Source organism: Homalodisca vitripennis, chromosome 4 (genome assembly GCF_021130785.1).
Source record: "Homalodisca vitripennis isolate AUS2020 chromosome 4, UT_GWSS_2.1, whole genome shotgun sequence".
NCBI classification, from domain to species: Eukaryota; Metazoa; Arthropoda; class Insecta; order Hemiptera; family Cicadellidae; genus Homalodisca; species Homalodisca vitripennis.
The window spans coordinates 157299237-157314821 of NC_060210.1; the positions used below are offsets into that span (position 1 = coordinate 157299237).

A 15585-nucleotide genomic window follows, 5' to 3' on the forward strand; every position below is an offset into this window, starting at 1 on the left:
CATAACAAGACAAACATGAATTTTTTCTCTCTCATTTAAACCTCAGCATCCAGCATCAGCTATGCCGGCTTCGAAGTGCACTGGTTTTTTTTTATTGGACCTCCCCGGGATTTGGACCCGTGATCTCTTGGTTAGAGAGCTGAGACTATAACCATTAGTCTACGGAGGAGGACCAAAACATGCATTAATATATGTGTGCCAAACAATTTTATTTTCTATATATAATTCTTGAGCTGACTGTGACATTTTTAAAGAAGACAAATAATTAAAGTTTATATACCTAGTGTAAAATGATGAGATAACTGTATTTTTAAATAGTGTAATAGCAGTTCAATAATAATGATATTTCGTGGATTTCATATTCTAAAAATTATTTCATCTTTGTATATGAACATGTCTTTTGTAATAATGTAATATTTGAATGTTTGGTTGTTCTAGTAAATGTGTTGAAATTACTGTGCTGGTAGTCTTGTAACATATTTTTAATTTCATGTTTAGTAAATATGTAAAATACTGTTCAGATGTACTGTTATTGTAACTATGAAAAATGTGATCAGACATAACCCTATATCTGTTGAAGTCCACATCTTAATAGTACGCTATTAACAAGTAAAAATTATTAAAGTTTAAACATCGATAATTACGAATAGCTCAGTGAGCAGTGGTAGTAATAAAATTGATTTAAAACCTCTACAGTTTTGATGGCATGATGGTCCTGCCAGATGAATAGAACTAACAGTTATTTTGTCTTTTTATTTCAATTTTTAATGATATTTATAACATGTCCTAAGCAATGTTATATGGATGGGAACAAACACATAGAAACAATATTTTTGAAACACAAAACAAATATATTTAACGGCTAGTACTAATTAGAATTTAGAATAATTTCATTCAAATATAAATATGAATGGAATGATTATCTGCAACCATTCAAAAATTAGAAGGGGGACTTAATAATCACCTTGAGAGGTTGGTACGACTTTGGGAAATGGTTGTAGAACCAAGAACATAAAACAAACAGTTCCAGGAAACATATTCTCTATTTTGCCTTATGTAATATATCCGATTTGTGAAATGTGTGTATTTTTCATAAAAACAAATAATATATTTTACAATTTCTATACCACATCAATAAAACAAATGTAAGAACAAAAAATGATCAAGGAACATAAAAATAAACTTCAAAAAGACAAAATATTTAGTTTCTCATTTGTTATAATGAAATAGAAAATAACTACAACAATAAACATTTTCTATTTCAATACTATTATTGTAATATTTGTTTCTTTATCTGAATATCAACCTTATGAAATCGGATTAAATTTTATTGCCAAAACAATAAAAGTAAAAAATCTCTACACATAAACATAAGCTACTCAAATTTTAGGAAATTCCTGCTGTGTGTTTTCCTGATGAGTTGAACAATTCTAACTGCAAAATAAAAATATTTATTTCTTTAGAATTGTAAATTTTGATGAAGTACATTTATTATTTGCATTGTGTGAACATTACTTAGCTTCTTCACTCACTGCATACACTAATACGTTACTTACCATTATTTGTGAGAAAGGACCCATCTTCATGATATTTTGAAACTGTTCATACATGTCTCTTAAAGTGAACTGACCATGTTTAATTTTCTCAATGAGTTCTTCGTTGTCATCAAGCTTGAGCTCATTGACCTTGTCTATAAGGCCCTCGATATCACCCATTCCTAGCAGTTTACTGATGAATGGTTTAGTCTTGAATGGCTCTAGATCATCAATGTGTTCTCCAGTACCAATGAAGATAATTGGGCTATTCGTGGCTGCCACCCTAGCAAATAAAATACTGATGTTAGGATACAGGACATAAGAATTACAAAACATTTCTGTGGGTTTATTAAAAACACATTCGAGCACAATCAGCATCCAGTATAACTCTATATTTTTTCATACGACAGAAGCAAATTTGAAATAGTAATAAAGTTGAAATAGTTTTTTATAGTTTAACATACTTCAAAAGTAGACATAAAATCTCTTAAAATGGCTGAGCATTAACAAACTCTATCACTCGAGGGTAAAATATCATATCTACCTATCTGTCCTCACTATATCTCAAAAACAAACAGACCTACATGTTTGAAAATTTGCATGAAGCTTCATTTCTATAAAAGGAACATTGAGATAGATGATGGTGCAAGTCAATCCATTACATTTGGTTGTGTGTAGGTGAAAATGTTTACATTGGTCTTATAGGTAACCATGATAGTAACGAGAAATACATAAAATAAACAAATTTGTGAACAGACTGAGCACAATTAAGACATTTAACCCATTGTGAGCAAAAAGCACAGCATGTGTATTCCACCACTCAACGGACCAGAGGCCAAAAGGCACAAATGCTTTGCCCTCTGTTCAGCGTTTAGCAATAACCATTGTATTTTTTTACATTTATGCTAGAATGGGTTTGTATGCTCTCAGCTAGGTTTAGTGTTTTGTTGTTTTCACAGTAATATAAAATCTGGTAGAATGAGCTCAAATGTGCTATTACATTTGTTTGCTTTGTAAGTTAAATGATGGTTAATCATGTGTTTTATTCACGCCAGAGCTTCAAACAAATATGAGTAGTATATTTTGGTTTTCTATTTAATAGTACAAATTAATGTATCTAAGATGTGGAAAAATAGATTTTAGAATAGCCATTAATAGAATAAAGAACTACTGCCGAGTAAACTGGTTACAAACCGCGGGCAGTCTACTGACACCACACATCTGCTACTACAAATAATTCCGGCCACCGGGTATCCACCCGCTTAGTGCTGAGGTTTTTCACCTGCAATGAGCTATAAACCTTACATTTTTCTATATTTTGCTTAACTATCAGTAAGGATTATGGCAAAGACAAGAGTTAGTTTGATGTTGGTATATGTCCAACATGTCTTCATGGAATTTGGCCGAGCATTAGTGAAGCCTATAACTCAAGGTAATATCTCATGAATGAATTGAGCTATAAACCTTACATTTTTCTATATTTAGCTTAGCTATCAGTAAGGATTATGGCAAAGACAAGAGTTGGTTTGATGTTGGTATATGTCCAACACCTCCATGGAATTTGGCCGAGCATTAGTGAAGCCTATAACTCAAGGTGACATCTCATGAGTGACTTGAGCTATAAAACCTTACATTTTTCTATATTTTGCTTAGCTGTCAGTAAGGATTATGGCAAAGACAAGAGTTAGTTTGATGTTAGTATGTGTCCAACACCTCCATGGAATTTTGCCGAGCATTAGTGAAGCCTATAACTTAAGGTGATATCTCGTGAGTGACTTGAGCTGTAAACCTTACATTTTTCTATATTTTGCTTAGCTATCAGTAAGGATTATGGCAAAGACAAGAGTTAGTTTGATGTTGGTATATGTCCAACACCTCGATGGAATTTGGCCGAGCATTAGTGAAACCTATAACTCAAGGTGATATCTCATGAATGAATTGAACTATAAACCTTACATTTTTCTATATTTTGCTTAGCTATCAGTAAGGATTATGGCAAAGACAAGAGTTAGTTTGATGTTGGTATATGTCCAACACCTCGATGGAATTTGGCCGAGCATTAGTGAAACCTATAACTCAAGGTGATATCTCATGAATGAATTGAGCTATAAACCTTACATTTTTCTATATTTTGCTTAGCTATCAGTAAGGATTATGGCAAAGACAAGAGTTAGTTTGATGTTGGTATATGTCCAACACCTCGATGGAATTTGGGCCGAGCATTAGTGAAGCTTATAACTCAAGGTGACATCTCATGAATGAATTGAGCTATAAACCTTACATGTTTCTATATTTTCCTTAACTCAAGGTGACATCTCATGAATGAATTGAGCTATAAACCTTACATTTTTCTATATTTTGCTTAGCTATCAGTAAGGATTATGGCAAAGACAAGAGTTAGTTTGATGTTGGTATATGTCCAACACCTCGATGGAATTTGGCCGAGCATTAGTGAAACCTATAACTCAAGGTGATATCTCATGAATGAATTGAGCTATAAACCTTACATGTTTCTATATTTTGCTTAACTCAAGGTGACAATGAATGAATTGAGCTATAAACCTTACATTTTTTCTATATTAGCTATCAGTAAGGATTATGTATGTCCAACACCTCGATGGAATTTATTAGTGACCTATAACTCAATGAATGAATTGAGCTTAACTCAAGGTGACATCTCATAAATGAATTGAGCTATAAACCTTACATTTTTCTATATTTTGCTTAGCTATCGGTAAGGATTAAGGCAAAGACAAGAGTTAGTTTGATGAAGATGTATATCTATCAATGGGATCTGACTGAGCATTATTGAAGTATATCACTCAATAGGCTAGCAAATTTCTCTTCCGTCTGTCTGTTTGTCCGAGGAACATAATTAGAATGAAATGAAACTATAGACTTGAACAAAGCCTGTTACAGAATATATGGTGTGGCATACCTGTTATCTTGTAAGTAACAGGATCAGAAAAAACACTAGGACAAAATTGTAAAAAGACACAAAAGCAAAAAAACATACATTTTCTTAATATAAAAAAACTATTGGATGAATTAGAAACAAATAAAAGACAGATTAAAATGTGAATGAAACAAATTTATAATTATGCCATTTTTCTATAACAATTTTTAATAGTCTCTTCCATGTAAGTAAGTAAAAGGGTAGTCTGTCTGTCAGTTTTCTGAATACAGCTGAAAAATTATTTTTATTTACTTTTAAACAGCTACTTTGAAGAATCTTAAAAACTATGTTTGAAGCCTACAATTTTTTCAAGGAAGCACCTCCAGACCTTGTTCTCTCATGTAACACTATTATAGTTACAATTATGCAAGCCAGTGTACAGATTAAGAATGTTAACAGTATATTAATAGAGCAATGATTTGTTTACTTACGCACTCAGAGCACCTCCACCCTTGGCATGTCCATCCAACTTTGTGACAATGACGCTACCAATATCTACTTTCTCCTTGAAGGCTCTGGCCTGAGCTTCACAAGCTTGACCTATTGTAGCATCCATCACGAAGATTATATTATCAGGCCTCTGCAAGTTTGAACCGACCATTACATATCAAAACTTACTTGGAATTACTTAATTGTGACATTTAATGACAAAATTCTGCTAATGCTATCTGGGATGTTATGCATAACAGAAAAGAATAAAATCTGTAGAATTTGTTACATAGGAAATTAAAAATGTATTTATTAAATATTGATGGGAGAAATTATATGCAAAAAGATTTTTGAAGTTAATTAGTGATGTCAAAGTATAGGTAAATTAAATTATGTAATTTCTTAAGAAAGGAGGATATAGGATTATACAGTGAGATAGTAGGGTTTTCTGGTAGTCTAGTTTGTTAACGTGATTACAATAGGGGTAGTTTGAAGATTACTTTTTCTCTCTGACCTTGTGATTGGATAGTTGGAGGCCAATCAAAGGCTTGATTTTTAGTTAGCTGGTTTACTGGAAGGAGAGGTATAACTAGCTATGACACACGATTCTTGGTGTCTTTGTGGAGTTTATTTTGTGGTTAATTTAGTTAGTTGGTGGTTTGCATCTCATAGTTTCCTTTACCCATCTGCAAGTGATTTTGCTTAAGTAGCTCTTTTATAGTCGAATTACGATTTTCAGATGGGAGTTTTGCTGTTTACTTATAGTAGCTGTCTTTACAGGGATATTATATAAATTTTTACACAAAAAGGGAAATAATAAGATTTGAATCCACTTAATAACTAACCCAAGTTTTCAAGAGAGCACATGTCATTGCAAGTATAGCTCAGAGTAAAGTTTTCCATTTTAATATTATTTAAATGTTACTACTAATAACTATTCAGTCTTCAACAGTCAGAATAATTTTTACATCAAGATAAAGCTTTTAACAAAGATTTTTGTATTAAATTTAGTTAAATTAAAGAGTGAACTTTGAGTCTGTACCAACAGTAACAGGTTGTGACTTAAGGGGGGAACAAAGAATTTTTCAGGAAGTTTTAGTTCAGTTTTATTTAGCCCCGTTTATAATAGAGAAAAGTAAATTTTATTTAGAATTACATTATAAATTTTATTTAATTATAAACACTATAAGAAAGGTAAATTTTTAGTTCGATTTTATTTTCGAAACAAGAAGTTAAATTTATTTTAGTTTATTTTATTTGAAGGAAGAAAACCTTTTCTTAAGAAAATTTCTACAACAGAAGTGGTTGTAGAAGTTTTTGGCAATTAAAATATTAATATCTAACAAAACCAAGGATTGTTATTCTAAGTCCAAATTAACGAACTGCTAGTTAATAAATAATTTTTAAAGTGATTTAATTAATTATTAAACTAGATGATTAAGTATAGTTGAACTAATAAGATTATGTAAAGGGATTTTATACATTTGCGGATCTCTCTTCAAAATCTATCCAGAACTCCATGTCGAATTGATTGTTGGCTATGTATATATAAATGTGTGAATGTGAATTATAAAGTCACAATACTTTATTGTTATTCTTCAATTTATTTGAGAGGAGCTGAGGGGTGAGGTGTCACAGAAAGGAGTACGAACCTAAAGGGAGTCTTGAGTCCAAACATTTGAAAATCACTGACTTAAGGAAAGAAGATCAGACACCATCAAGCGGGAAGGTGACTGTAGAACCAGCCTACTCATCCTTAAACTCGTTTGCAATCTCCACCTTTGTATGGTCAGTGTGAACACACCTCAAGATGTTACTAGAGGATTCACAAACAGAAATTCCACAGAACACTTGGAACAGTTCCACAGATTGCAACCCTATTCAGACTGCACTTTGAGTTTTACTGGTAATGCGCATTTATATATGACAACCTTGAATTGATAAGTATTTTGTTTTGTTGATATTTGATAGGATCATTATATATTTTTATGTTTTAGAAAAAACCATATCTTGATATCTTTTCATAGCTATAACACATGATAATAAATAATAAATAAGCTTTTTTAAATAAAGATAAATTTAAATCTGTATAAACTATAAAAAGGAATATAAAATACAGATTATTAATATAGATATTGTAGTGTAAATACCAATATGTAATAAAAAAAATTGTAAAACCAACTTTTACATTATAAATACTGTTTTTTTCTAGAACAATACCATTTTAGTCTATATCTCGAGAGTTTTAGACATTGAACTAGTTTGTAGCTACTTATAGTATGATTATTATGATTATTAGATCAAAATGAATACCACCTGGTCTTAATAGAAGAAAAATGCTTGAATTCTTACTTTTAAGATTGCTTTAAACGCTTAAGCACATCTTTAGTAAAGATATATCCAGTTTGAAGGAAAATGTATTAATATATGCATCACTATATTTTCTTCTCTGAATTGCAGAATCTTAAAACATACTTGTATGTTTGTATAATTGTCAGATACTCACAATCGCATTTGACACTTGCAACATCTCCTCAAACAACGATTCCTCTTGCTTATGTCGTCCACTAGTGTCCACAATAATGATTTCAAATCCTTCTTTTTTAAACATTTCAACACCATCTTGAGCTATGACAACAGGATCGACTTCGGTGTAACTGAAAAAATTGGTAAAAGGTACACCGAAGGTAAAAAAGGTAAAAGGTGTACAATCCCACGAGATCACAAAAAAGTACAAGAGACAAAAGTGGAATCATTCAACATTTCTAAAATATAAGGGTTATTGAGAAAGTAATGAAAGTTTTGACAAAATCAAATACAATATAAGGATATTAGAACAACTCTTCATTTACAAAGTAATAATAGCTTAAACTTTTAAATGAACCAGCATCAACTACATAGTAAAGTAAATTTTTTAAATGCGATTGTCAATCATTTGGTTTTCAATATTGTTTTATGTTACTCCGGTTAATCCTATCACCATACAGTCGAACCTCGATACCTCGAACATCTTTAACTCAAATTCTTTGATAGCTCGAATTTTTACCAATCCCTTGTGTAAATCTAAAACAATTATCGTGGAAAACTCAAAATAATCTTACAACTAAATTTTACCTCTGTAAGTCGAAGTTCAGAATAATTTTATATCAATAACTCAAAATCCAACAGTTCAGTCTAACTCTCTTTAAATTCACCTCCACAAGTCGAATTCTACCTCTATAACTTTTAATTTTTTTTCTCAAACAACGCTATCTTGAAAACCCCAGGAATACAATGTAGGCTTACAGAAGCGTATTGTGAGTTGGTGAATCATCTGTCTGTTGCCTGCCAGCACTTTTTCTGCAAGTTACACCCTATGATACTGTACTTAACCTTTGGTTGTGCTTTTACTTATGTGACTGACAATGAGTGCTCAAAGAAAGGTTAAATGTTGACTATTGGTGAGAAGTGTAAAATAATAAAGCTAGTGAATGAAGGATCACGCAAGAAGATGGTCATATCTGCTGAGTTCAACATCCTGAGTAGTATTCTGTCAACAATTCTGAAGAATCAGACAACATTGAAGCTCAAGCTAATGAAGGTAACATAAACGTAACAGAAAGAGAGAAGTTGAGTTTCCTGATATTTAGGAATGCATGACGAAGAGACTTAACCCTTTGAACCCCAGGCGACGAAATATCGTCGCTGAGAAAATATGCGAAGATCCCCGCGGCGAAGATGTATCGTCGGCAATGAAGATGCGAGTATCCCCGAGTTCTGTGAACAATGAGTGACAACATTGTAAATCACCCGAGTAAATTGGACAGACAACTGGATGTTGACCTATCAGACGACGATTGGTCTGACGTCTCATCAATTTTCAGTGATGATACTGATGTTGATCCTACCTATAGGCCAACTATCACGGACTCAGATGACAAAGAAATGCCATTTAGTCAGCTATCTACTTCTCGAGGTAACGCGGCAGCCACAATACCCAACTGGCCTCAGTGAGATCGCGGTTGCAAAATCTTTATCTTTAGAGATATCAATATAATTGTTTTTGTACATACATAAAACTAAATTTAGAAAAATAAAATGTGGATACCCATGATAAAAATTTTTCAATTTTTTAATTAAAAAATCTTAAAATCTATTTTTTTACCTAAAAATCTATAAACATTCATTTTAAAGTTATTTTAATGTTGTTAAACAATTTTTTATACTTCAGACTAAACTTTTTCTGTGTACACAATTTCATCCTGGACATTTTGGTGTGTAATACAAGACAATAGTATAAAAAATAGCAAAAATATTAATTTTTTACGAACAGTATGCAATACAGCTGTTTCTGCTCCGGGGATTCTCTGTAGTTCTTAGGTCAAATGGTTTTGGTACGTTTTTCCCACCACCAATAGTTTGGCCTGGGGTTCAATAGGTTAAGTATTAAAAATTGTAAGAACATTACTGCTAAAAGACAAGGAAACACGCTTTGCTAAACTCCTAGGCTATGAAAACTTTAAAGCAAGTATCAGGGTTACATTTTGATACACAGTAGTTTTAGGTTTAATTTTGTTGTTGGTTGTAGGGAATACAACATAGTTTTTACCTCTGTAACTTGAATTCTTGAATTCTCTTTATCTCGTTTAACTCTATAAGACCAATTCCATAAAACTATAACCTTAATAACTCGAACAATTCATATCTCAAACTATACCTAACTCAACGCAAACCTGAAGTTCCTTGATATTTGAGTTATCGAGGTTTGACTGTATTGATAGATTAAAAATATTGGATAAATGAGAGTTATGTATTGTTTTCTGTTCTTTAGCCTGTGAATTTATGCATTACTATGATGATGATTTCTTCTATCAGTTAGCATAGTAGACAACATAATATTGTCGTTTACACAGTAACAAATACCAACTTATAAATGAAAACAGAATTAGCTATAACAGCTTCCAAGAGATTAGTTTATTATGGAAATGGAAAAATCCATGTTTTTTGTGAGGTAATACTGTACTGCAAATAACAATGACAGAGTAACATTATGTAACTCTTAATTAGATGGTGAAAGAGACTAATTTAAAATCATTTAGTTTATTCTTGATATTATTTCATCACACACTGTTATAAAATTATATTACATATACATTGGCTGAATGAATAAAAACAGAGGGCCAGACACTAACATGACTTGATGAACCATTTGCGCTTTCACTACAATTTGAGAAAAAAAAGCAAAACTTTGAATGGAATCAATAATCAATGCACCAGATATAAAGTCCAATTTTTAAAAGGTTGAGAAAATTGAGGGAGCAGTGTATCCATTTTGTACTGATGAGGTGTACAATACTGATAAGAATATAAAAATTTGTATAATTCCTAGACTCATCTATATAAATAAGATGATATAGCGAACAGACATTGGAAATGAGCTGCATAATGGTATTTTATCATGTTTATAATTTTTCATACTTTCGAACAAGTTTCAAGAGTAAAAATAAAGAGAGCCAAATGGTGGACAAAATAGACACATGTGTCCTTCTAGGGGGCAAAATAACTGTAAATATAATAGTTACAATGTTCCTGCTTCTGTTAAGCAAGAGCCACTATGTAGGATCGTGTTGAAACTTTGTATGAACACAAAAATAATTATACTGCAAATATGTCTATTTCCATTTCAAAATTATCATAGAACTCCATCACATTATATCATAAGTGCTATCACTAAGAAGACTCCAAATATAGGATTCTCCACATTGGCCTAAAATAGTTTGTGTTACTAAAAGTTTTTGTATCTATTCAATAAAACATTATGGAATGTTACACAGAAATTCTCGTTATTTCATTGGTGCTAATAAAACCTCTTTCTTTCTCCTACATCAGAGCTCCAAAAACACTGTTCTGTAAAGTTCAAGTCCAATGATTCTAAACTGGATCAGGAGATTGGAATACATTCCAGTGCCATCACATATCTCAGAAATGTTTCGAATGCCATTTAAAACATCCTTTTGATTCTTCAAGAAATTGAGCATGTGGATAGCTGCTGGAATATATTCCAGAGCCATCATATTTCTCAGGAGTGTTTGATATGCCATTTAAAAACATCCTTTTGATTCTGCAAGAAATTGAGCATGCCAATAACTACTGGAATACATACCTGTATTAAAAATCTATATCCAACAACAAATTCATAAATAACTGAAGTATTGTTGTTGTTACCCGAGCTGCCATTCTCTCTCTCTCCCATGTTTTGGCTGCAGTAATTCAGAGTCTGCATCAGATAAGTGATGCTACCTCATGGCTATTTCTTTTTCTGTCCCTTATTTGTTATGAAATGCCTGATTTAAGTGCAAAGGGGAGTTAAAAGTATGGATACACTCTGTTTAGTTTTTGATGGATAAAGATGGAGGGATGAAACTCAGGACACCTTTCTAGGAAATAGAAGTGAACTTTTTAGTCACTGTTATAACTTTGCCCAGTTCTCCAAAATGGGATTTTTTTTGTGGGGGGGGGGCTCAAAGTTTTTAAATGAAAGACCCATTAAGTGAAACCTCATTTGAAAGGTCTTGATAAAAGAAAAAGAACAGTGGAAACTAGAGCTTTCTATCTCAAACCAGTACAAAATGGCATATATATAACTCACACTGTACATATAAAACACATTTAGTTATGTGTGTTATCATATGTGAATTACATCTCATTTAATTTGTTATGTGTAAATGTAAAGAGGAATAGAAGTTTTAAATACATACACACACCAATGCTGGTAGAGTACTAATGCAAAGGAATCAATTGAACTTAATCTTTCGCCGATCCAGGCTCTTAGTTTAGTGACTTAGACTTCTTGATAACTGGCTCTTTCATACCTTATTTATTTATTAACTTTCCAAATTATTAATAGTTTATTAATACCAACTAACATGTTACTTCAAACTCTTATTTTATTAAAAAAGAAAAACAGAATTTTCAAAAAGTATCAATCTACAGGAGCAGAGACTAAACATAAAAGGGATAGAATAACTATCGGTTATATAGTAATTATAATTTTGATTATTTATAGCTCTTCAATAAAGTTTACCTGCCATAAAACGGGATCCTTGCTTTGGTGGCATTCTGCTTCAGCTGATCATATGCACCAGCTCTGAACGTGTCAGCACATACAAGACAAGCTTTCCAATTCTTTTTTAAGTAATGATAAGCAAGCTTGGTACAAGTTGTTGTTTTACCAGATCCTTGGAGACCGACAAACATTATGATATTTGGTTTTCCTTTCACAGGCTGATGGGCTTTCACTCCTGGATCTACCAACTGTAATACAAAACTAATTGAATTAATAACATGAATATGAGTTATAAGTCCACAAAGAAATAGACATTTGTGTGAATAAAATTGCTCATTGTTTATAACACCATCTATCACCCAATTTTACATGACAAAGTACCTTTAATTATGTAAGTAAACACATGTTCTCCATGACTGAATGAATGAATATACTTTTCTAATGAGAACAGCATTATTTAATTGAGAGTCTCATAGTGAGGTTTTATAAATTCAGTTAAAGGGATAAACCCAATAGAATCTCAAAATTATATGCTTTAGAGGTCAACACATTCAATGGATTCCAAATCAAAAGCACCAATTATTATAGAGTATAAATACAAAAATAAATGTTAAATAAACAACATACATTCAGTTATCTATTTTTTTTTTTTTTTACATTACTTAGCCTAATTTCCTACTGAAGAATCCTGTGTTTATACATTTCTGATTACTATTTTAATTGATAAAATAGAGCAAGGATGTGATGATTAACACTTCTCTAGTGACAAAATGTATACTCAAAGAAATATGCAGCATCTTTTTTAAACATTTGTATTGGATACCATTAGCCCCTTGACATGATTTTATATTATATGAATAAGCTGACTAACAACTCCATTATGAATTTTTCCATTTGTGGCCCATTCTTCTATTATTTCATCTAAGTAACCTTTTTAAAGATTGTTGTAGACAAAACAATAACACACTTTTGTCAACTGATAGCAGTTACGGCGGAATGAGTAAAAAAAGTGGTGAAACTTGTTTACAATAGTAATTTAATTTTTTTAAAGCTATCAAAACTGATTGTTTATTAGAAAAAGTGTTCAAGATTGTAATGTTATCTGAGAACTGTAATAATTTTAATAAATGACATACTGGGACAGCAAAATCCACTTGATGACATAAAAGTGATTTTGTAACCAATAATAAACAATTTTAAGCATACAAACATAATTATAAAATAAAAATATTGTTCTAGATGTTTTATAAGTTTTAAAGGGTGTCTAGCAAAGTGACGAAGAAATTCGCTGACTTTTCCATAGCAAAAAAATTTCTATATCCTATAATCAATCAAATCAATGGGTTTTATAAGTTAGTTAAAACAGTTATTTATAAATAATGTAAGTGTCAAAATACAATCATACATATTATTCAAAATACAATAGTAAGTTTAATAAGTCAGTAAAAGGCTAATACATACTTGGACAAAGTTACAAGTAGAACAGTTAAAGTTAAACTAGAATGATATCCCTGTATGTGCAGTATATTAGGGTGTTTGAAATTCATAACCCGAACCCAGAAAGTTCCTGAAAGTCTAAAAAAACTTGTCTTGTGTCTTCGGAATATTCTAATGTAATATAAAAATTTAACAAGTACAAGACGTCATGATGTCTACAGCTAAGGAGTGACTTTTGGTAACTTTCAGTGACCTTTGAAGAAAAATATCAGTAACATTTGATGAAATTTTAAACAAGCATTACAAAAATAATATACAAAAAGTAAAATCTTTATAAAACAATATTTTAGGGCATATTTCATTAATTAAACTGGGAAATATATGCATAGATTGAAGAAACATTTTTTACAACAAAAATCTTATCACTTTACTGTACTATGTGTGTAGTGTTTAACAGGTCAAGCAATGTTATTATATAGCATTTTAATACTTGCAAATAATTAGGAAAATTTTGACTGGCGACATCAAGACAAATATGAACTAAAAGTAAAATGTCATTGACTAAAACATAATAATTTGTTAATTTAGTAATATATCTACACCTTTTCATACACAAAATATGACGACAACGAGTTTTAGCGATCAGTACTTTGCATACTCGTGATTACACCTAGCAGACTCACGGCGAAGCATGTACAGAACTGCAAGCAAATTTGGTTTACTGAACTTATGATAATTTTTTAATTAGGTTATCTATCAACGAGTTTTCATACACAAGTAAAACAAAATCACGTTTTTGCGTTCTGTATTTTGCGTAATGCCAATTAAGTATCATCCGGGTATATACGCAACAGACCCGTGATGAGCAAAATATTATTTTCAGAACTCAGACAATTCGTTACAGCTGATACATATCAAAAGACAAAATGTTTGCTGCTCACACCTTTAAGTTTAAGTTTTGACGAAATAATTGACAATTGTTCCCAAAGAAGAAAACCATTGATCAGCGCATTTTGTAGATCTTCGGGCCAAAGAGGGGGCACTGCAATATTTTTAAGATCCAGATGGCTGGGCGAGGAGATGACTTTTTTAACAGAACTGTCTAGTCAATATATCTGTGAAGTAGCTGCCGTATTTATAAAGGAGATTAACCTAGTTTGTATCGAAATATATAGAGTTCCTGACGGTCAGAACTTTGACAATTTTATTGAGCACATGTATGAATTGTTGAGTAATTTTATGAATAGTAATAAGAATAAGGCATCAATTATGCTGTGTGGCGATTTTAATATTGATATTTTAGTCAATGACTCTAGGAAAGCTAAGTTTTTAGATTTACTTTTAGGTTTTAACCTTTGGACAACCATTTCTGATGTAACTAGGCCTAGTACGAATTTTGTGGATGGCGGATCATGTATTGACAACATTGCCACTACTGTACATTTTGACAGAATTGAGAATGCTGCAGTGGAGCCTATGGTTATGTCAGACCATCATGCGATTGTTCTAAAATGCAAATTGTTACCAAGGAAAGATAACGTTACCAGTCATGTAAATAGTAGGCTAACCAATGTAAATAGTTCTAAGCAAAAAGATTTTAAAATTGTCAGAACAATTGATTATATCAATTCATTGTATTTTGTCACTCTAATTAGTAAAATTAACTGGTTGCTTCTGTATGAGTTAAATAGCATAGATGATAAATTTGACTATTTTTTAAATAAATTTATGAACATTGTGAATATTGCTTTTCCTATTAAGTATGTACCAGCTGTTAGGGATTATTGTAAACTTCCCTCTTGGTATAATACAGACCTCAAAGAACTTAAGGAAAGTTGTTTATATATGTATGCTCAGTATAAGTCTACAGGCATAACCTACTTTAAAGAATGTTATATGAAATTAAAGAAGAAATATAAAAGCGATGTTAGAAGTTGTAAGCTACGTTTTAATTGTGAGAGGGTGTCATCTGCTAAAAATAAACCTAAAATTATGTGGTCTATTATTAATGAAAATATAAGTAATAGTGATAGGTCTAAAAGTACAGAAGTTGGAAGTAGTCTAACAGCTTGTGATTTCAATAACTTTTTTGTGAATAGTGTAAATGATCTCATTGCTAATAGTCAGATCTCATGCTAGTCAGTCTATGTCATACTATTTAAGTAAGTTAAGTTGTAATGTGT

General features: G+C 31.4%; 1 protein-coding gene across 1 annotated transcript in view; it reads right to left on the reverse strand.

Annotated features, from left to right (window-relative positions):
- LOC124360391 (signal recognition particle 54 kDa protein) overlaps window positions 1–15585 on the reverse strand; it is a 30429-nt gene that overhangs the window by 6036 nt on the left and 8808 nt on the right. The window contains exons 3-6 of the mRNA XM_046813991.1: window positions 11984–12213; window positions 7427–7577; window positions 4923–5071; window positions 1557–1818 (exon numbers count right to left, since the gene is read on the reverse strand). Of these exons, the coding sequence (XP_046669947.1) occupies window positions 1557–1818; window positions 4923–5071; window positions 7427–7577; window positions 11984–12213 (792 nt within the window). The remainder of the gene's footprint in view (window positions 1–1556; window positions 1819–4922; window positions 5072–7426; window positions 7578–11983; window positions 12214–15585) is intronic.